This window comes from Triturus cristatus, chromosome 9 (assembly GCF_964204655.1).
Source record: "Triturus cristatus chromosome 9, aTriCri1.1, whole genome shotgun sequence".
Lineage (NCBI taxonomy): Eukaryota > Metazoa > Chordata > Amphibia > Caudata > Salamandridae > Triturus > Triturus cristatus.
This window is the reverse complement of record NC_140592.1, coordinates 1283835402-1283858373: the sequence shown is the minus strand read 5'-3', so window position 1 is coordinate 1283858373 and position 22972 is coordinate 1283835402. Positions and strand designations below refer to the sequence as shown.

General features: G+C 48.5%; 1 protein-coding gene across 1 annotated transcript in view; it reads right to left on the bottom strand.

Annotated features, from left to right (window-relative positions):
* The window catches only part of TTC6 (tetratricopeptide repeat domain 6), a 1112931-nt gene that overhangs the window by 979646 nt on the left and 110313 nt on the right, over positions 1–22972 (bottom strand). Inside the window, exon 3 of the mRNA XM_085627931.1 lies at positions 9855–9950. Within this exon, the coding sequence (XP_085484057.1) occupies positions 9855–9950 (96 nt within the window). The remainder of the gene's footprint in view (positions 1–9854; positions 9951–22972) is intronic.

The window sequence follows — 22972 nt, the reverse complement described above, 5'->3', positions numbered from 1 at the left end:
AGACTGATACGTTACAGCTCATCCGGGAACGGAATGGGAAATCCTAGAAGTGTGGGAGCTCCCCAGTCCAACAAAATGGACAACTATGCAGTCCCTAAAAGTGCAGTGACATCACAGGCTGAAGAAACTGTGGAATCTTCACTTGGAGCAATTATGGCAGCTATTCAAGACTTGAAAGGAGTATTAGAGCCCAAAATCGATGCGGTAAAGATTGAAACGAACCTGATTATGGCAGACCTACAGAAACTCTCGGACAAAGTCACGACCACTGAGCCAAACATATCACAGCTCCAATCCACAACCAAGTGCCGAGAAGCTCAGTCACTCAGAAACAGGCCACTGATATGGCGGTGAGACTCGAGGACCAGGAAGGAAGGGCGAGGAGAAATAACATCAGGGTGGTGGGAGTTCCGGAAGGGGCAGAAGGTCCCAGTGCTGAACTCTTTCTGGAAGACTTTATAGTGAAGGTACTAAATCCCAAGAGACTTTCCAAATTCTTCCAAAAGGGCACACCGTGCATCGATACCGCCACCCAAACCTCAATGACAATTGTCGCCAAAATCTAGGATGCAACTCTCCAGGCTGCTAGATCAATGGAAGATGGTTGATGTGAAAACGCCCAGATCCGTTTTTTTCCCATAATTCACGCTGTAGGTACAACATCAAAGAAGAAGTTTTGAAGCGGTGAAACGGGAACTGAGAGACCGCAAGCTTAAACTGATGATGTTATTCCCGGCAAAACTGCGAGTGATAGCAAAGGGCAAGACATGGCATTTCACAACCCCAGAAGATGCCTGGGGGTGGCTTGAGGGTTGGCAACCTATAAATCGAGAAAGAGGCAAAGGCAGGAATCGCTGACAAGGATGAAAAGATCAAGAGGACCACATGCCACAACAGGAACCGCAAGATAGAGAAGAGATGACAGAACCGGCTCCCAGAATAAGTGGGAAAGACTCAGAGTAGGAGGTATACTCTGAAATAAGGTAAAAGTGGGCCAGGGCTGAGAGAGCTATAGCATAATAGAGGGTGAGAGGAGACCTTGCTATAGACATTGACACTGCTGTAAAATATGATAGATATGAGGAGCTAATTAATTGTCGTAGACTCAGCAAGGGGACTTAAAAGTGACTTAGTTAACAAGGTTCTACCTCAAAGGTGTGTTTTCGGTTTTGGATACCCTCTGTGATATACACACATTGGAGCGGCCGAGACACCATCAGTTATAGTTGTTTGATGCAAGTTTTGGGGTGACACACACTCTGCGGGCTGGAAAGTTGTGGTCTGCACAACTCTATTAGCAGGGTAGCAGGGTGGGCTGAAGTGGGGGGACCAGTTGTTAGTTGATACAAAGGCTCAATGGACTAAGTTACAGGCTTTGGGAGAACACAAGAGAGAGAGGGCTGGCATCAAACAAGCAAACAATGAAATCCAATGATCCCAAAACACCAGGCAGCCCGGACGCAATATGCAGAGACTTCACATAATAACGCAGAGCACAAGACACCAACGACAAGCTTGGGAGTGTGGTCCTGGAATGTGAATGGACTTAATGGCAAGCTAAAGCGTTCAGCGGTCTTACAATATGTCAAACGACACTTACCCGATATTGTTCTCTTACAAGAGATGCACTTAAAAGGTAATCAATGTAGGGCTCTGAATAGATTTGGCTATACCCTATTGGCACATGCGGGGTACACTTCTGGATCCAGGGGAGTAGGGGTGCTTGTTAGAAGGACACTCCCATTTATTCATGGGAAGACTTGGGCTGACACACTGGGACATTATGTAGTGGTTAGTGAATCCTGGGAAGAAAGGACGGTAAACGTATGCTCCATTTATGCCCTGCTGGGACTACAGGCCACCACATTGGAGACGCTGGGTTCCCTGTTGCTGGAGCTCTCGGAGGCATGTTTAATCCTAAGGGGCGATATGAATGATATTATATCCGCAGAGATGAATGTGGCTAGGAAGGCAGCGTCAGGGAGAAAGGTTGTCCCATTGGGGGGGATTCTCAAGAGCTATGGGACTGGGCGACATATGGAGGCACCAACACCCAACTGAGAAACAATACACTCATTTGTTGGCAGCTAGTGGGAGCCTTTCAAGACTGTATTACATGATAACGCAACTCACTGGGTTGGGGAAATTTATAGGTGCAACTCATAGAGCACGTGGGGTGTCCGACCACTTTCCGGTGGAGGTGGGACTCATTGGCCTAAGGAAAGACTTCACATTGCCTCCACAGATAGACCCCTAGTACTTTAAAGACCATGATTTTTAGGAAGATACGAGGAAGGGAGCAGAACAATTTTTTGCTCAAAATGTGGGATCAGTAGAATCTAAAGTGACTCTCTGGGAGGCCTTCAAAACAGTGCTCCGAGTTAAGACCAAAGCACGAATAGGCATAGAAAAGAAAGAAAAATTGCTCTAGTGTCAAGCCCTTGAGGATGACATAATATGGCTGGAATCCCGAGTGACTGACATAGTGAGGAGTTGAAAGATGAACAACATCGGTTGAGGCTCCGTCAAAAGAAACTACGAGAACTGCGAGAAGATAGGGCAAGGATCCAAGCGCTGGCCACGCAGAATAGACTTTACGATGCTGGAGACAAAGCGAATAAGCTACTAGCCTGGTTAGATAGGAGGAGGGCAAATGGTAGGTGGGTTCCCGGATTGGTAGATGAAGAATGCCATAGATATATCACAGGGAAAGACGTGGTGGATAAATCCATAGCGTATTATGAGGTTATATATGCTTCCACTTCTTTGAAAACAGAGCAAGACTGTATAGATTTCCAACAGGATATTGCATTGCCACAATTTTCAGAGGAAGATAAAACGATGTTAGAGGGTGAATTAACGATTTGAAGAGATAAAAGCGGCATCTCTTTCTCTGCAGTCAGGCAAGGCAGTAAGGCCCAATGGTCTCCCAGTGGAAATCTACAAACGTATGTTGAAAGAAATGGCAGACATTCTGCTGGACATGCTGTTGGAAGCTAGAGAGGATGGTATGTTCCCCTCAGATCAGAGAACCACCGTAATAGCGGTAATGCCTAAGAAGGGTAAGCCACCCTCTAACTGCGGTTCATATAGACCAATCTCCTTGCTCAACTATGAAGTAAAGGTCCTAGCGAAGCTTCTATCCTTGTGCTTGGGCAAGCTGATTGCTCCCTTGTTGACCTGGATCAATCGGGGTTTTTGCCCCATAGGGGAACCAGACTAAACCTGCGCAGATGGTTTAGGGTCCTTCACCTCACAGAGGCAATTAATGACAAACAAATGGCGCCCCTGTCCCTGGATGCCAGAATGGCCTTCGACAGTGTGGAATGGAATTACCTCTTTTAGTATTAGAAAAGTTAAGTTTTGGACCGGGGTTCATGAGGTGGGTCAGGCTGCTTTATCAGCAACTACTGGCTAGAGTACAAGTCAACACCACGGTGTCTCGGGTATTCCCCCTCCAGAAGGGTACGAGGCAAGGATGCCCACTCTCCCCCACTTTTATTTGCCCTGGACTTAGAGCAGTGTGGGTATGCCAGGACCCCCTGATTTGGGGGATCCCGATTGGGGAGGAGTGGGAAGAACGTATCTCTCTGTATGCAGACGATATCCTGCTGTATGTTCGGAAAGCACAGCAGTCAATCGACAGAATACTGCAGATGTTCCGCATTTACAGGACGTATTCCAGGTATCAAATCAATTGGAGTAAATCCCTACTTTTCCCATTGGCTGGGAGCACCCCAGAGCTAATATCGAGATGTGTGCTGCTGATTGAGAAGAGAGGCTTCCCATATTTAGAAATCTATTTAACTCGGAACCCGCAAGAGGTATTTAGTCATAACCTTAGGGCACAGTTAGACTCGCAACAGACGACAGACACTGGCAGACTTTGCCGCTCATTTTGATGAGGCGGGCAGCGTTATTTAAGATGATAGCCCTCCGCCGGTTATAATGCGCACTGCAAAATACACCGTATGTGGCACCTCCATTATTCTTTCAAAGAGTAGAGGCTGAGTTGCGGTCTTTGCTGTGGGGCAGTGGTGCACTGAGGACAGTGCTACGCAAATTACAGAAAGGGGTCTTTGATGGAGGATTAGCAATCCCGGACATTCAAAGCTACTATTGGAGAGCTCAATTAGTAACAGTCAATGGATGGATGTTCGAGGAAAGGTCTGAACCAGCATATAAAGTAGACAGACTAGCCACGAGCAAGGGAGGTCCCTGATCACTGCTATACACTAAGCAACTGACAAAGAGCTTGCCACAGCGTACCCAGACAGTAGCGTTGGTCTGGTGAGCTGCCACAAAATTCTGGTTTGGGAAGGAAAGCTTACAGGAATGACCCCACTGTGGGGTAGTACCAGGTTAAACAAGCATTGGCATAGCCAATAGGTCTCACCTTTGGGACCTTATACGTGTTTAGCCATGCAACAGTTGATGGTGTTGCACCAAGGATACTGTGCTGGATAACTAGGGGAGAGGAGTTGGCATAACGGTTAGGGCGCTCGACCTCAGACCTGGGGGAACTGTGTTCGAGTCTCGGTAACGACGCTAAACATCCTGTGATTCTGGGCAAATCCCTTAATATCCCCGTGCCTAACAAAAAACAAAAAAAAAATTAATGTGTGTCCTCATGTAACGTAACTGGTGCCATGTAAAGCGCTCTGATACCTGATTGGATTTGGGGTAAGCTCGCGCTATATAAAACTCTGCAAACAATAACTAAACACTTATAAGGTCCCAAAGGCGAGAACTATTGGCTATGTCAATGCTTGTTCTCATCAGCTTGTGTAAGCACCACACAACACAAGCAGTTTGATAGGGAGACGTGACTCGTGGTGCATGTTTCTATTGGCTACTTACAGACAGTACTTGTAGTCCTGAAGAAACACAAATGCTGTTTTGGGGCCAAGGGGGGGCGTGGAGTGGGCCTCTCTGCATCTTCAGAACCTCCTCCGCTTTATCTCGAGTTTCTAGCCCAGAATGGACGGAAAAGCAGAAAGCGGAAAGACGCCAGTGACCAAGCTAGCACAGCAAATGTACACCTCAGTAGTTCCAAACCATAACACGTGCTGACGTCATCATGTTCACTATTCTGACCTCACTCCCCAAAAAACCCGATGACAGTTTGGAAAATAGTATCCCAGACTGTCAAAAGGCGCTGCGATGCTACACTTGAAGCAACCTGTGCGCTATCAAAATTTTATTAGCACCGCAAATATCACAGGGACATTTTATTTCGCCTGGACTATAGTCCATACGTATTATGTTTTTATCATAGTAGTTACAGGGCTTTTGAGGTTGTTTTCTTTTCATTATTTTCACTTCTTTTAATCTAAACTCAAAAATGCACTTTTTACACTGGACTGCCGCTTGAGTTTCGAGTATGTGCTGGAAATGTAATCGTGGGGTACTTTGTGTTTTAAATCACCTTTTAGTGTTTCTGGTTCATCAGAACCCCTGGATTAACAGCAAAACAGCTTCCGTGGGAAGTCTCATCGGGCCACGTCGGTTTCTTTATTCAGAGAGAGGAGCCCTGGTTATATGACGTAGCACGACACAGCTGTGCGTGACAACCGTGGACCACTCCCAGACTGCACTTATCGTTGGAGGGACTTGCATTTTATTTTCCAGACCTGTGCCTTTAGTACTTTGTTCTCCGGGTATCAAGCAAGAAAGAGCAAATATGACTGACAGCCGTTTAAGTAAATGCAAAACATTTTCTGAATTATGTTGTTCACTTTCAAATAACAAATGCACACGTACACATCATGTACAGTTAAAAAACAAACTCTCCCCACTTTTTAAAGGGGTGCTGTACAGTTAAAGGATTCCTGCGCATCTCCAAAAGAGCTATTTTCTGCGAATTTTAAGGAATTAATTCCGATCTCTTCTACAAATGATCCCTTGCAAAGTCCTGTAAGGGTTAAGAGTTGTTAACATTGGACTTTGGACCTAAACGTGCACAGTTGTGTATACAGAAGATGGGTAACCTGCGCGAGCACGAGCGCGCGCGGCCCCTGTACTAGTAGAAAAGAAGGTTGATGATAGAAACCGTCGTCGCCGGAGGATTTTTTCTGCACACCGCATTCCACGGAAGCATCACCTCTGAGCTCAGCTGCGGTTCGTTGTCGGGCGGTGTCTCCCAGAATCATGGCCCGAGCATAAGCTGTTATCATATATGGTGCATCCGTGCAAAGGAAACGAATCGCGGTACGTCTCCTTGTTGTGAAGTTGCACGGACTTATGGAACCTCTGCGACCGGCTGCATGGAACGCTCTCAGTAACAGTTCAATAAAGGGTTTAAACTCCATTTTATTACTGAAGCGCTGTCACTGGAAGTGTCGCTATTGTGCGCTAACAACCGTCTCTGGCAGAGGCTAAATCTGTGACCATTGGGACATGCTTGGATTAGCAACATGTGCCTCAACCCACTGAGTTATCATACTAGCTAATCAGTCCCTCTCCCCACTAGGCCCTGTCTCAGCACCAAAACCTCAGGAAATCAGCAATTGGAAGATGTACGTACCATTAGCTCTGGACAGGGGAGCACATAACACAACAGTACGAAATGATGGCCTCTAGGCACTTGGTGCAAGAAAAGGTGGGGGCCTACCATGACTTACTAGCATGGCTCTCTTCCTATCATCTTGCATTAGAGCGGGGGGGGGGGGGCGTCATAGCGCCTAGTAGACATATGTTTCACCTATAGACCTTGAACTAAGCCTTCAACAAGCGACCTTTTTTTGGGGGAGTGGGGTACCTAGACTGACTGGGCGAAGCGTCCAAGGCAATACGTTTGACACGGAAGGGTGAGGTTAATTCTCAGCTCAGGCCAGACATACATGTGATCTTTGGCGCGCGTTTTTCCTTGAGTACGTCGTTAAGTATGAGCATCTAAAAAAAGAGGACGAGGAAGAAAAGTCCAACTCTGTGACCACATTAAACAAGTGGAGGATCCGCCATAAAAAGCACAGCAAGGGGCGCTGCAGGGACTGTGGAGACTGCCAGTGGCATCAGCGAAGCGATAATAGCAGTCTCTGTGATCTGGTAACAAGTAGGGATGGTCACAGCTTTTATTGCCCTCGCCATAATGACAAGAAGCTAGAAACTGCCGAAAGTAGAACTGAGCAGCGAGGAGGAAAATAAGAAACAAGCACGCGCGGCCACGCTAATTGAAAACAGATGGCCGCTGCGCACCGCTGCTCGCTCCCGCAAGGTGGATACCAGCACAAGCACGAGTGCTTGAAAAGAGCTGACTGATTTCTAAAGGTCATCTCCTAGAGCAGCGCATGCGCTGCACGGGGCTCGACCTGAAAAGGTGAGCGAATTACTTGGATACGCTAAGAGGGAACTATCGGGCCTTGCGACCCTAGGTGATATCTGAAGAGGTCAGGCCTTCATCACATTTGTGACCCTGCAGGCTGAATATGGGATGGGAAGAGTGGGAATGCTTATGGTATTTGCAACTGGGGCATGCCGTAAGAAACTATCTCACTGAAGGGAAGATACTGGAAGAGGCTTCCCCTTTAGAAGACATAATACTGACTGAGCCACTACACGAAAAAGCAATTTCCTTGCTTTATAAAACCAATAATTAACAACGCCCCCGACAGATTAGGTCAGCTAAGAGCAACCTGGCTCATTGGAAGATGATGAGTGGTGAGGTTCCGTGTGGGACGGAACGACACTTATGAGTGGTGACGAATATGGATGAGTTGGGTATCTACGAACCGCAAATGACGAGTATAGTGGGTGTACGCAGTTTCGCTACGCAACCACGTATTGTTCGTCTTATTTTTGGGTTTATTCATCTGAACCCTTGGGTTCCATTTTAGATACGGCATCCATTTTGTTTCTTGCCCTCAAGTAGCCAGCGAACAGACTTTTGTCCGCTTCGTGACCCTGGGACTCTCAAGCTTACACGAGAAGACACGTGTTCCTTTGAGTATGACTTTTATGATGAGGGAAACGACACGACGAAGGCAGATGGCCCCGCTCGAGGCTCATCTTGCCGTGCTGGTCTATTGTTTCAGCCATGCATACATTAGACACGGTGTCTCTGATCCCGTTATCAAGTTTCCTTTATTACTCCTAACACTCTTCTTTAACCTGTTGTGCATCCTTGTTCTTTCTTTGCATCTGTTTTTGTCCCTTCTCCTAATGTGTTTACGATCAGGATGGAGTGTGTTTTATTGCAGAGAAGATATGCTTTTACAGTTGGGAATTGGCAATACCGTGGTAATCATGTTCCGGCCTCCTGAAACATGAACGCGACCCTTTTGAAGTTTATTGTGGGAACTGAGTTGTAATCTTTGTTCACTGTATTGGGCTATGGAAAAACGTGTATAAAAGGAGCGATCCACTTTTTGCAAATTGAAGCAGTCTCCGAGAACCTACACGCTGTGTACTTCTTGTGACCTCTGTATCCCTGCAGTAAAATAAACGCTGATCTCTGACGCCGCTGGAAGTGTCCCGTGTCTCTGTGTTTGGTACGCCAGAACAGGTAACCCACGAAGGTTTCAGGTGTTGTTCCCTGGCACCGCTGGGTCTTAGAAAAACCCAGTCCTTTAGTGGATGGAGGCATTGCGGGGCCCAAGAGAAGTGGCGATAAGGGCAAAATTCCGGTTGATTCAATTGAAAATCCTTCACAGGGTATACTATCCCAGGACAGTGTTGCATAGAATGGGGCGGAGTGAAAACGCACAGTGCCAGAAAGGGTGTGGCTTGGAGGGAACCTTCTGTCACTTGTTATGGGACTGCCCAAAGCTACAAGAATTCTTGCAGAAAGTGGGAGAAGTATTAGTGTTAGTTACGGGGGTAGAGCTACCAATGGCGTCAAAATGGTGTGTACTCATGATCAATGTGAAGAAGACTGGCCGAGACACACACGGCAGTGGCTGGCAATGGGAGTCGCAAAGCGGAATGTTGCTAGGATATGGGGGCAACTGATATCCCAACAATATGGGAGTTAAAATATGATTTGGATTGGTGCTGGCAAGCAGAAGAAAAGATATACGAGGAAATGGGAGAAGATATGGGGAGCTTGGCAGACCTATAGAGGTTTATAAAGAAATAGCGTAGGGACTGTCGTGACTTGTATTAATACCCACTGTACAGAAGTATGTAACATCGAAGACACAGAAAAGGTAATATGGTAATCTCATGTAATTATTTCCTGAATGTCCTGTCTATTGAGCACGTTTTTAATCAAAAGAGTTTTTAAAAACAAAAGTTTGGACTTCCAGCCTTTTACCATGGCCACACCACTTGTTGCATCCAACCAGGGTTCCATCGTGGCGGGTCTCAAATCACACATAGGTCCCGACTCCCACTTCCACAGACTATCCTTGGCACTTGGTGCGTTTTGGTGCTCTGTTTATCTAAACCTTTTAACAATTCTATCTCTGGTTACCCTTATTGGATTTTTGTTATGTTGGTGTCTTTTTGTTTATTGAATTGAACTCCGTGTTTCTACAGGGAGCCCAACAGGGGTCCAACAGGGGGCCCAACAGGGGGTCCAACAGGGGGTCCAACAGGGGGTCCAACAGGGGGCCCAACAGAGGGTCCAACTGGGGGTCCAACAGGGGGCCCAACAGGGGGTCCAACTGGGGGTCCAACAGGGGGCCCAACAGGGGGCCCAACAGGGGGCCGCGCTCAGGTTCATTCAGTGACTTTGTGGGTTCATCTTGACAAGAGCTGTGAATATTCCTTGAAGTGGGCAATTGCTCACTGCAAATATGATTCTGTTTTTCTTACAAATACCTTCCGTTTGACACACAGCACGTAACTTGACCCTCACATGTAGTGGCATCGCAGCCAAACGCACAATCCTCACAATCTCAGTCCAAACTTACCTCAGCAGGCAGTGGGCATCCTGGTGGCTGCAGCACATCCACAGACACTTCATTCTCTGAGACTTGAAGAGATTGCTCCTTTTCTAGATCCAGATTCTGAAAGAAATGACATAATATGAGAGTCAAAAGCGGCACCTCACAGAACAAGCAGTCAGTGGAACGATGCCGGGAGGAGCGGAGAGCCAGGACCAGTGTTCCCTGGTGCAGTGACATGTGTGTGAGAGCACATTTCTTGTTTGTGTAACTCGTGATGCTAACAAAAAGGATGATACTTTCCAGTGAGACTAGTAGGGTCAAAGATTTCAAAATGAAAGGGGCAATGCAAACCAGATTCTGTGCACAGTGAGGTCTCCTTTCTGGATGGCCTTCGGTTTAACACGGCTCGCGACGGAGGGTGGATACAGCATTCCCTGACTGTGCATTGACTATATTCCTGTGGCTGTGGTTGGAGGGTGGAAACCCAGATACTATAGTGAGGGAGGATCACAATGGAGCTACCCTTGGAAATGAGTGAGACCCTCGTTTCAAGGGGCGATGGTTCATCATTCCTGAGCACTGGTGAGAGCGAGGGGGGTCAGCAGTTGTCTGTTGTTAAAGGGGGGACATCTATCGGCAGGGCCTGCACTTATGTTGTTTCCTGAAGACTGATGGCCACAAGGTGCAGAGATATCACTCTTCATTGTGTCCATCTTCTGGACACTCCTGCTTGGAGCCAGCTTCATTACTACCTGCTGTGGGAGTCACCATCTAGCCGCCAACGGCGTCTGCACTGCAGCCAGAAAACAACCTCTGAAAACTAACAACCCCAAAATGATCCACATCCCCGCCTGGAAAATGAGATCGGAAGTGGGACCCAAAACTCCCAAATCTGTTCTAGTTCGAGTTTCCCATGTGAACCGCATAAAAATCCATAGTTTGGGAGATCCCAGGACACCCTCGGAAAAGAACCTCTACAGACAGCCGCGGTTGTGGCCCAGGACCCGAGTCTACCCACTCTGTGGACACCTGAACGTGGTCCGACGAGGAGCCTGAAAAGGATCCTGGCATAACCTTCTGCATGAGGTAGGACAGTGGCTTCCAGGCTGCCAGCTCTTCCTGCTTAGACTGCAGCAATGTGCCCGGTTGAGGGCTCCCTGGGTATCTAGTGTCCTGGTTGTAAATTGTATAAATACTGCAGCTGCCTTCGACTAGGCCAACGTTGGCAAGTATCTTTCCTGCCTTCATTAGCTGCCTGTCAAGAAGAGAATGCATGAGGACACTTTGTTGGGCCCACTTTATCTGCATAGCAAGTTTGTGTGACCACTCTCAGGTCATCACAGACACACTGCTTGATTGGTCTGCTCCAGCTCATCACAGACACGCTGCTTGATTGGTCTGCTCCAGCTCATCACAGACACGCTGCTTGATTGGTCTGCTCCAGGTCATCACAGACACACTGCTTGATTGGTCTGCTCCAGGTCATCACAGACACACTGCTTGATTGGTCTGCTCCAGGTCATCACAGACACGCTGCTTGATTGGTCCGCTCTTCTGTATATCTCATGCTGGAGGACGTGCATTCTCTTTGAGAATACATACTTGTTGGAATTCCCTTTGTCTCCTGCTCCCATCTAGATCTGATACTTTTTCCTTTCACAATCGACACCCCTGCTCTCATGTTAATTCTACGACAGTGCAGCTATATTCAGCGCCAGAACTCACTAGATCACCAGGATGTTCTATTTTTCTGACCGTCTTTTGATTGGCTTTAGAACTCTGGGCAATAGTCACTGCTAACATGCATGTGCTTTCTCCCATAAACAAGTTATGATTGGCTTACATCTGTCTGGCATATTTAATTTTCTTGATAGTCCTTTGTAAAGTGGCATACCAAGTACCCAGGGCCTGTAAATTAAATGCTACTAGTGGGTCTGCAGCACTGCTTGTGTCACCCACAGACGTAGCCTTTCAAACCTGCCTCCGGTCTGGCACTGCAGACCCTTCAAGCGCAGTTTACTGCCACCAAGCCTTAAACTCCCCTTTCATTACACATAGCTCACCCTTAAGGTAGGCCCTAGGTAGCCCTAAGGGGTGCTGAGACAGAATATCATGTTGAAATGTCGATTAACACAAATATAGAATTGGAAATATCGTGATTCGTGTTTTATGAGTTTTTAAAAATTAATTATATTTCTTTAATTGGTAATTAATCCTATGAGTTGAGGAAGTAGGTTCCAAATCATAACAGGAGATTAAAATGACAAATTCTCGCCTGCAAAAGACAAATGCTGAGGGAAATTATTATAACAGCAAAGTTACCCGGTTAGCCCTTCCCCAAAAAGGGTTATAATTCCGCAGCATCAGTAAAGGGCATCACAGCACACCAAGGAGGCAAGGAGAGTAAGGGAAGTAATCACTGACCAATACCGGCGGCTGCCGCGGGCGGAACGCCGGCGGGGAGCGCGGGAGAGGCAGCATTACTAGAAGGAGCTCGAGAGTGAAGGTATGTCACCAGGGGTCCCCATATGTCAATAGGACGGGACCTCGCCGGCAGTAAATCCCAAAATTCCGACAGCAAAGACTGACACCTCGAGGCATCTTCCAGCCAATGATCAAACTTAGGCGCCGGTCTGCGACCCCAACACATGGCTACCCTGCACCTGGCAAGGACCAGCACCATTGCAATCAGGCGACGAGAGGCATCTGGACAGAATTTTACAAAACCCAACAGACACAGGGAGGGATCAGGCTGCACCGTCGCGGAGGTAATGTCTGAGATGGCGACACATATTACCTGCCAGAATTCTGACACCTTGGAGCATAACCATGCTAGATGAGCGAAGTCCGCGGCAGGGGCAGCGCAGCGCATGCAACTATCGCTGGGTATGAGCCCAAGTCTGTGGAGCTGAAAAGGAGTGCGGTATAGCCTGTGTAAATACTTGAAATGTATTAACCGAAGCCGGTAGTTGGGTGACAGCCTCTTCAGCTGATTGCAACAATAGAGCCAGTCAGCCTGCGCAATATCCAAACCCAGGTCCGCGCCCCACGCCACATGCGCCCGGTCTGTAGAGATGGATGTGGTCGACAAGGTAATGGCATATAATTTAGTGACTATTTTGTGTGGAGTCGGGGATGTGTATATAAAGTCAAGAGCGGGCATCGTAGGCGGGGGCTGGGGGAATGCGGGATGCAGCTCCCGGCAGATAGCGCGCAACTGATAAAACAGGAGGGTGTCCATTGGGCCAGAAGAATCGGAAGGAGAGTAAAACGTGTTCCCTGGATACAGGTCTGCCACCGTCAGCAAGCCCAGGCGCGTTGCGTGTTTAGACATGCCGGATGACTGAAAAGAGGGGAAAAGCAGGATGACGCCTAATCGGCATGGCATTAGCCGAGAGTAGTGGGAGATTGGAGAAACGGCGCAGACCGGACCAGGCCCAGCGCAGTGTCTCGACCGTGTCCACCTCCGCACGCGGACGCCCCGCAGGAGCAAATAATGCCGTGGCCAGCGGCCAGGGGGATGCAATGTCCGTCTCAACCGCCACGTGTGGTTGGAAAGGAGAGGGATGAATCCAAAAGTGCAGAAAGCTGGCCTGAGCGCATAAGGCGTAGAGCTTGAAGTCAGGAGCTCCCAGACCCCCGACCAACATTGGGAGAGTGAGGACATCATACGCAACTCGCGGTTGTTTACCGGCCCAGACGAGGGAGATGATTAAGGACCGCAGTTTGCGAAAGAAATGGGACATGAGGGGGATAGGGATGTTCAAGAACAGATAAAGAAATTTCGGCAGTACCACCATCTTAGCTATAGCAATCCGGCCGGCAAAAGATAACGGAAGCAGACTCCAACTAGGAACCTTGTTTTCCAACCAGTCCACCGCACGCCTGAAGTTCGATCTCCAAAGTTCGTCTAGATCCCTACTAAGCCAGATGCCCAGGTAGCGGGTGGGACCGGAGGCCCAAACGAAGGGATAGTCCGGCGTAAATTGCCTGGTGGAGTCAGTGAGAGGAAACAGCACGGACTTGCTCCAATTCACCTGTATGCCGGACAGGCAGCCGAATCGTATGATCTCACGTACAAGCGGGCTAAGATTGTCTTGGGAATGGCGAACATACAAGGTTATGTCGTCCGCATACATTGAGACAAGGAGAGAACGGGTTGAGAAACCTATACCCCTCTGGGTGTGGTGCTGGCGAAGTCTGGCCGCAAGAGGTTCCATCGCGATAGCAAAAAACATTGGCGACAGAGGGCACCCCTGTCGAGTACCGCGCTTTATACAAATGGGATCGGAGATCTGCCCATTAATACGGAGCCGAGCAGAGGGGCTAGTGTAGAGGAGCGAAATCTGCCATATAAATTTATTACTGAAACCCATGCGCGGTAGAAGAAAGAATAAGAAGGGCCATTCCAACGTGTCGAACGCCTTTGGGCGTCCAACAGAGCGGCCACCGCAGGGAGGCTAGGGTTAATCTGGTGTAAAACCGAGAAAATTCTTCGGAGGTTGTGCGAGGTAGCCCTTCCAGGGATAAAGCCAGATTGGTCCGGAAGGGCAATGCAAGGCATGAGTAATATAAGACGAGCGGAGATTAATTTAGCAAACATGTTATTGTCAGTGTTTATAAGAGAAAGAGGGTGATAGGAGTCGCGGCGGTCAGCTGGCTTATCAGGTTTAAGCAACAACGTTATCATTGCCTCCCGGAGGGACTGAGGGAAGAGGCCAGTATCAAAGGAGTCATTGTACATAGCCGCCAAATGAGGTTCTAAAAGTGTGGCGTATGTCTTGTAAAAGGAGGCTGGGAGACCATCCAAGCCAGGGGCCTTGTCGCCAGGCAAGCTACTAATGGCAGCGAGTATCTCCTCCTTAGTGAAAGGCTCATCTAAGAATTTTCGATGGTAGTCTTCCAGCCAGTCCAGCGCGATGGTCTCGAAATACTGTTCGAAGGCCTCGCGAGGGAGGGGGGAGGGGGTGCAGCCAGCAGTATAAAGCTGCAAATAAAACTCCATGAAACGAGTCTTAATTTCATCCGGGGAGGTGGTTCTGGTCAAACCCCCGTCACTGAGAGCCGTAATGTAAGACGCGGCATGGGGTGGATGTAGGAGATTAGCCAAAGTCTTACCAGGCCGGTCCCCCTCTCCGAAGCGACGAGCGCTTATGCTTTTGACGTAGAAGCGCGAGGGTCTCGGGCCCGGGGCGTGCAGCCTGGGGGGCATCCAGAGTTTTAATTTCAGTCTCCAACTTCGCCAGAGTGGTGCGGATGGAATGAAGAACACCGGCTTGTTTTGAGATGCACTCGCCCTGGATAACAGTTTTAAAGCCTTCCCAGAGAACGGAAGCAGAATCCACAGAACCCACATTTAGTTCAAAATAGTTAGTTATGGCAGTTTGGATCTCGGCACAGAAGACAGTGTCACGGAGCGCGTTCAGAGGGAGTCGCCATGTGAATACTCGCTGCGGGGAGTGAGGGTGGCGGAGACCGATCTGAACCAGAGCATGATCAGTAAATGTACGGGTCATGTGGGTCGCATCAGTAAGCCAAGTGAGGACATCTGGGGAGGTGAGCCAAAAGTCAATGCGCGACCAGCAACCCCTGGCACCGGTGACACAGATGCCCTCGCTGGCATCGGGCCGGACATGACGCCAGGCATCATAGAGCGAGTTGTCAGTAAGAATGGACTTAAGAGATGCAGTAGCGCGCGGGTGAGAAGGGCGCGGACCGGAGCTGTCAAGTGCCACCGAAAGAGTAACATTAAAGTCTCCCCCCAGACAACAGCCGCTGGGCCCATAGAAGAAATAAGGTGCCATACGTGATTAAAGAAGTCCGGATCATCCGAGTTCGGGCCATACACCGCGGCAATCGTCACGGGTAGAGAGAATAAGGAACCGTGCAGAATTACGTACCTCCCGTTGGGGTCAGTGAGAACCTGATCAGTGTGCCAGGGAAGGCCCTTGCGGACCAATATGGAGACCCCCCTAGCGTATGAGGAAGAGACCGAGGAGTGAGATTCACCCCAGTAACGCGTCTGAAGTCTTGAGAGGGACCCGGCCATGAGGTGCGTCTCCTGCAAGAGACATATGTCCACTCTGTGACGCTGCAAGGGGGAGTGGATGAGCCTAGCCTTTCGATTGTCATTAAGACCACGGACATTCCAGGTCCAGCAGATAATGTCAGTCATGAGGCGGTAAACCTAAGTGTGGTGCTGCGCTACGCCGCGCCGGCGGGAGACAGTGCAGGCAGACAAAGAGGGTATGCAGTGACAAGGTAACGTCAGTCAGCAGGAGAACAAGGGGCACACCTCCAAGCAGTTGTTTGGCAAAAGGGTAGCAAAACGAGTGGAAAGGCGACCCTGCAGAGGAGACCCACAATGAGTAAAAACCCAAGGAGCTAAGCAGACCAGACGGAGGAGGGGCAGACAAGTCAATTGGTACAAAGGAAAATGTCATCAGCAAACTAAGTGCAGAGAAAAAGCAGGGAACACAGCGCATTGATACAGTCTGAGCATAAGGCGGCAGTCGAAATGAACCAAAGAGTGGCAAACCAATCCCCCAACACAATGAGGAGTACAGAAAACCCCCGGAACACCCAACCCCCACCCAATCCCACTTCCTGCAAGAAATACGTTAGAAGACAGCAGTTCTGACCGAGCATGGATTGGTCAATTGTAAACAAAAGCCGTCCCCAAACCCCAACCCAAGACGCCCCCCCCCGGACCTCTGCAGATCAAGAACAACAAAAGGAAACCGCACCCCGCACCCACTCCAACCCCCCAATCAGGCTGAGCTACCAACCCACCCCACCCCAGGAAACCACAACTGGGAAAGGGGAACACAGCAGTACCATAGGGAATTATCCCGTGAGGGCATGGCAGGGCAAGGCATACACCCCTGCAGGAAAGCAGGGTGGCCAAGCGAAAGTAAATGTAGACATCACACAGGAAAAAAGAGCAAAATGAGTGCAACACTTCAATCATTGTCACAAAGGCGATCAGCGGCGCCTTGCCGGTACCTGGTTGGTGAAGAGCGGGCCGATGGGTTACTCACCCGGGTACGAGAAATACGGGGAGACGGCACGACATCCTAGAGGATCAGATAACGCCGCATTACGATCAGACAACGCCACTTTACGAAGGTGCATTTTTGAAATATATCTCCAACTAGGAGTCTACGTTGGTCATTGGCAATCCTACAGTATTTATGCGGATTTTTTATGAATTAGTGGGCCGGATCCTATTGGGCTGAGTCCCCTATATTCCGCATTAACGTGCAATAATTGAGATCCCTATAGTTTCAACAAACAGGGACTTCAAGGTACTTCATTAAGAATATACATGTAACAGATAACATTCATATATATGTCTTTTCAAGTGGACTACACCCGCAGTGGGGGTTTTTAAATTGTTTAGAAATATTGGAGAGTTTTTATCTTTGTCCTGAGGAAGGTGGGATCTTAATAAGAACTTACCACCGAAACGCGTCGACGCCTGTACAACTCAGAATTGGTCTAAAATCCAGAAACTGTCTCACATTTGGATCTACTGTATTAAGAATAGACCTGTGATACATATATATTGATTTACACTGGAAATACACCATTCTGTGATGAATATATCGATTTCACACCGTATCCTTGCTCTCTAACTATACATTTTTTATATATTTTTTATGTTTCTGTATTTTATGTTGATTGTCTGTATGAACCCTATTATAGAATTGCAGATATGTGGATATATTGTTATTAATAAACTACAACATCAATTTTTATTCAATTTTTATTCGATTTTGTTTCTTTGTCTTTGAGATATATGCGGCTATTGTTTTGGGTATTTCAGACCCTCAGTTGAGTTTGTTTGCATGCTTTGAGTGAACTTGACACGATTGTGGTCTAGGTGGCTATACATACCCAAGAGAATTTCTCTTTTTACATACGATTTTTCCAGCCTCCTGGCGTATGCCATGGCTTCACTCGGATCTGGGAAGACAAGCGTTTTTGCGCCCTGACGAACTCTCAGCTTCGCCGGGTAAGCCAGTGAATAAGAAACCTCAAGTTTTTGTAGGATCTGCTTGGCAGGAAGAAATTCCCGGCGAGCCGCCTGGACAGCAGAGGTGTAGTCCGGATAAAAAGAAATAGAATTGCCTTGGTGGTGAATAGCTCCCCTGTCGCGTCCCGCGCGCAGAATGGCATCCCGGTCCCTGTAATTTAAGAGCTTTGCAATAATGGGCCACGGGGGCAGACCAGGACCAGGACGTGGGCCAAGAGCGAGATGGGCACACTCAACAATGAACACAGGGAAGAGGACGTCGCTGAAGAGTTCCCCAAGTCCTCACTCTTCTCCCTGATGACAGCCAGGATTTTGTCCATCTGGAGCAGTTTCTGACGATCCTGTGTGGCGGCATCCTCAACGTCAGACACCCTAGACTCTACCTGAAGCAGTCGGCCGACGTGAGAGTCCACACGAGCTTTGACAGAGTCCAGACGAGCGGAGAGTTGATCCAGCTGGGTCACGATTCCCGTCACCGTTGACTTAACATCAAGCATGATCGCTTTAAGGTCGTCCTCACACGTGGGGGCCACGTCCATGGAGTCACCGCACTCCGACCCAGCCCCTTCCTGGCGAGAAGACCTACGAAGCTCGAAGGCAATTTTAGGTTGCTTTGGATCCGACTTCCCCATAGCAGGGGACCCTGGCCGGCAGGCGGCACCGGAATGCGAGGTAGATGTAGAGCGGGAGGGCAGCGGATAATGAAAGTGGCGCCCCTCCCGCCAGCAGCAGATGTTAGGCCGCTAGAGAGATCGGCGGAACCCCCCCAAAGGGGGCCTGCGACAGCAGGCCTACGACGGGAGCGGCCACCGGAATGGAGGCAGGTGCAGTGAGCAGCGGAGCAAGCCAAACGACAGAAAGATCAATGCACCACCAGAGCGACACCCCACTGAGACAGCGGACAGGCGATGCCAGCGGCGCCCCAACCCACTCCAGGCAGACAGTCCGTGTGCAGATGGATCCCCTTCAAATACCTGTGCAGCAGGGGAATGCAGGAGGCAAAGGGGTGAGGCGTCCTTATCCTGGGGAAACGCAAAACATCCAGGGCCGCCCCCGCGGCAGACCAATGCGGGGCGGGAAGAGGCCGGCGCCACGGAGGCAGGCAGAAGGCAGCTCCACACTGCGCACGGGGCAGAAGGATCGACCCACCACGAGGCAGTGGCAAACAGTCAAGATGGCGTCAGGCAAGCCGGCCAGGAAGAGGGAGTAGGCCCAAGGGCGAAACAGAAGGGGCTAGCAGGGACCCGGGCCAGCGCCAACCCCGGGTCCCATAAAACCCCCCAGCACAGGCGGCCGCACCAGAAAGGTCCTCCACACGGAAGGTCCAGAGCAGAGCAATGGCGGCCCGCCGGGCCGCGAGGGAAGCAGCACCGCTGAAGGCCCGGGATCCAGCACCCACCACGTTGCGTGCAGGAGGAGCCTGGATCGGATCCGGGCTCCGCAGACCTCCAAGCAGCGAGGATACGTAGGAGGGGAGGAGGGCGTGCACCAGGACCGCAGCCGCACTGGCAGGGAGACGCGGGGGGCCGCCGCTCCCGACACCAGGCCCAGGCACCAGCGGCAGCCAGGGAGTGCGGCCAAAGGAGGAGGAGATAATGGCGCCCAAGCCGCGGCACCTCAGGCCGAGCGGTACAGCTTGCGGGCCCCCTACCCTGCCAGCAACGTCCGCGTAGGCGACCTCCACTCACCGGGCTCCGGATGATTCCAGCCACCAACCTCCTCGCAGCATCAGGCAGCCCCCGGAGCACAGCGCGGCCCCAGGGAAAGAAGGGCCGGCTCCCGCGCAGTCCGATGCACGTGGCCAGCACCGACCGCCGATGGCGTCTCCCGACCACAGCACACTGCCTGGAATCAGCGAATGGGTCAATCTGCGCCCCGCACCATCCAGAATCCAGCAGTGCAGGTAAGGAGTAGATGTCAGCAGGATAATCTCGGATTTTGACGCTTGGCCGGCAGAGCCCACTTAGAGTGTGGCCATTTTGCAGCCGGCCAAGCCACGCCCCAAAAATTTAATTAATATTTGTTTGGAAATTGTTTTTTATTTTATTTAATATTTGTAGGTATTTGTTATATGTATTTAACATAATAATATATATATATTTTTTTTAATATTAAATATATTTGTATTTGAATTTGTAACATATTTATATATTTTCTAACTTATTTTGTTTTTTAAATCTTTTTATTGTGAAAATTTAGTTTGTGTTTAATTTTGAACTGACTGGAGTGAAAATATTAATTGTTACTCCTCTGAAATACAACACTTTCCCTACTGATGCACTCACTGGAGTGGGAATAGCAATTTTACCCCTCAGCTATCTAACACTTTCCCTACTTTTACAATTATTGGAGTGGGAATAGTACATTTTATCCCGCCACTATCAAACACTTTCCCTACTGTTGCACTCACTAGAGTGGGAACAGTCATTTTTACCCTCCCGCTATCCAACGCTTTCCCTACTGTTGCACTCACTGGAGTGGGAATAGTAATTTTTACCCCTCCGCTATCCAACGCTTTCCCTACTGTTGCGCTCACTGGATTGAGAATAGTAATTTTTACCCCTCTGCTATCCAACGCTTTCCCTACTGTTGCGCTCACTGGATTGAGAATAGTAATTTTTACCCCTCCGCTATCCAACGCTTTCCCTACTGTTGCGCTCACTGGATTGAGAATAGTAATTTTTACCCCTCTGCTATCCAACACTTTCCCTACTGTTGCGCTCACTGGATTGGGAATAGTAATTTTTACCCCTCTGCTATCCAACACTTTCCCTACTGTTGCGCTCACTGGAGTAGGAAAGAAATAAGTTACTTACCTGTAACTGCAGTTATCCAGTATTGGTATCTTTCATAGATTCACAAGCCAGAATGATTCCCCATCGTCGTACTGGGAGTCCCATGGTACAAATAACATAGCAGTAAATAATAAAAAGCCCATAGATGCAAACATGCATTATATAGCCTATTAGCTCTTTTTGTAAAAAGGACCAACCTGAAACACATAACCAATCAGCAATCAGCACCCTCTAGAACCTTCCCAAGAGAGGCTGAGTTCCTGAGATTTTCCAGCACACGTGTGGTAAGTACCGTAGTATAGAGGAAGCCTCTCCGGGGAGGAGGGTGGGTGCATGTGAATCTATGAAAGATAACAATACTGGATAACTGCAGTTACAGGTAAGTCACTTTTTCTTTTCCAGTATTGGGTTATCTTTCATGGATTCACATGCCTGAATCAGAATAGCAAGCAATGCCCCATATGGATAAAGGAAACCTATCCATATATCTACGCACGCATATTAGTTGGTAAGCACTATAGTGGACGGTGGGTAGTGCTAACATATTGATTGCTTAGTACTCTGTAAAACATGGAAAACGATGGAGCACATCAGCGTAAGCAACAACATTCTCCAGTACCTGCTAACGTAAGGATATACATCTATATATATATAAATATCCATACACATAGATAAATATATATACAGAACACATCTACAAAAATGTGTTTACCTTAGTGAAAAAGGAGTCGTAGCACTGCCTGTCCAACAGCTGCGTCAGCTCTGTGCGATGACTCAAGGCAGTAATGTTGCTAGAACGTGTGGGTTGGCTTCCACATGCTGCTCTGCAAATGTTGTCAAGTGGTACTCTGGCAAATAGAGCAACAGAAGCGGAGGCTGCTCTAGTGGAGTGCGCTCGTACAGTTCAGGTTTGCCAGCCTTGTCTTCGCATTCGCTACCCATCCAGCTATGGTAGCTTTGGTGACTGCATTTCCTTGGCAATTTTGACCCTAAGCCACAAACTACTGATTTGTTTTGCGGATCTCTTTTGTGCGTTGCAAGTAAAACTTGAGACATCTCTTTATGTCAAGAGTGTGTAAAGTTCTTTCAGCCGGTGTGGACGGGTTAGGGAAAAATGTTCTGAGGACAACCGGTTCATTCAAATGGAATTGAGAGGGTACTTTAAGAATGAACTTAGGGTTTGTTCTTAAAATGACTTTATCATTAGAGAACCGTAGGAAAGGATGAGATATAGTGAATGCTTGAATCTCACTAACCCTTCTTGCAGAGGTAAGAGCCACGAGAAGGGCGACCTTCCAAGTTAAGAATTTCAGATCCACCCTATGTATAGGCTCAAAAGGTTGCCTCATCAATTGCCACTCCGGAGGTGGAGCTTTGATAGGTGGAAAATCCCTAAACAGGCCTTTCATAAACTCTTTCACAATTCTTGATGACCATAACGAGGGGCAGTTAGGTAATCGTCTGTATCTCGATATAGCAGCCAGGTGAACTCTAACTGAAGAGTGTGTGAGTCCAGATTTCGCTAAGAAGAGTAAATAAGGCAGGATTTCTTCAGCCGCAGAGTGGAAAGGATCTAAGGCTTTGCTTTTGCACCATATACAACAAGCATTGGCATAGCCAATAGGTCTCGCCTTTGGGACCTTATAAGTATTTCGTTATGCAGCACAATATCCGTACTGCAACAACATTAACTGTTGCATGGCTAAACACTTATAAGGTCCCAAAGGCGAGACCTATTGGCTATGCCAATGCTTGTTGCGTTTGTCTCTCTCTTGGTTAAAGTCTGATGAGGAAAAGTAAGTGGCGGTACGCAAAAACCAGTGGCAGTCGGTCCACCTGCAACCACCTGTTCAAATTAAGCATTGCCTTCTAACTACTGTTTTGATGATCCCATCACAGAACAAAGATTGGTACTGTTTGTGAGCTGCAACAACAAGCAGGGTGTGAAAATATACTAGAAGTTGTTCTGTTAATAGATGTGTTATAAGATTTTTGGGTTGGGTCGGAGATGTACCAGGATGCGTGGGAGCAAACTGCAGTATGGGACTTACGTACTGCTCGGCAGGTATATGGATGTGTATGAATTAAATCGAGGCATTGGGAGTTGCTGCGATATGTGATGACTTAACTGTAGTATTTTGGTTGGGGTTTAAGAATTCGGTTTAGACGCATACTGTTACACAATGGTATGTACTGATAGTTTGGGTGGGTGAAATACGTAGTGGGCATGCTGATGCTCATCCGAGTGGCAGAGCTACAGTGCTGGATGTAAGAGTGACGAAATCTGTTTAATGAATTGTGTTTATTTT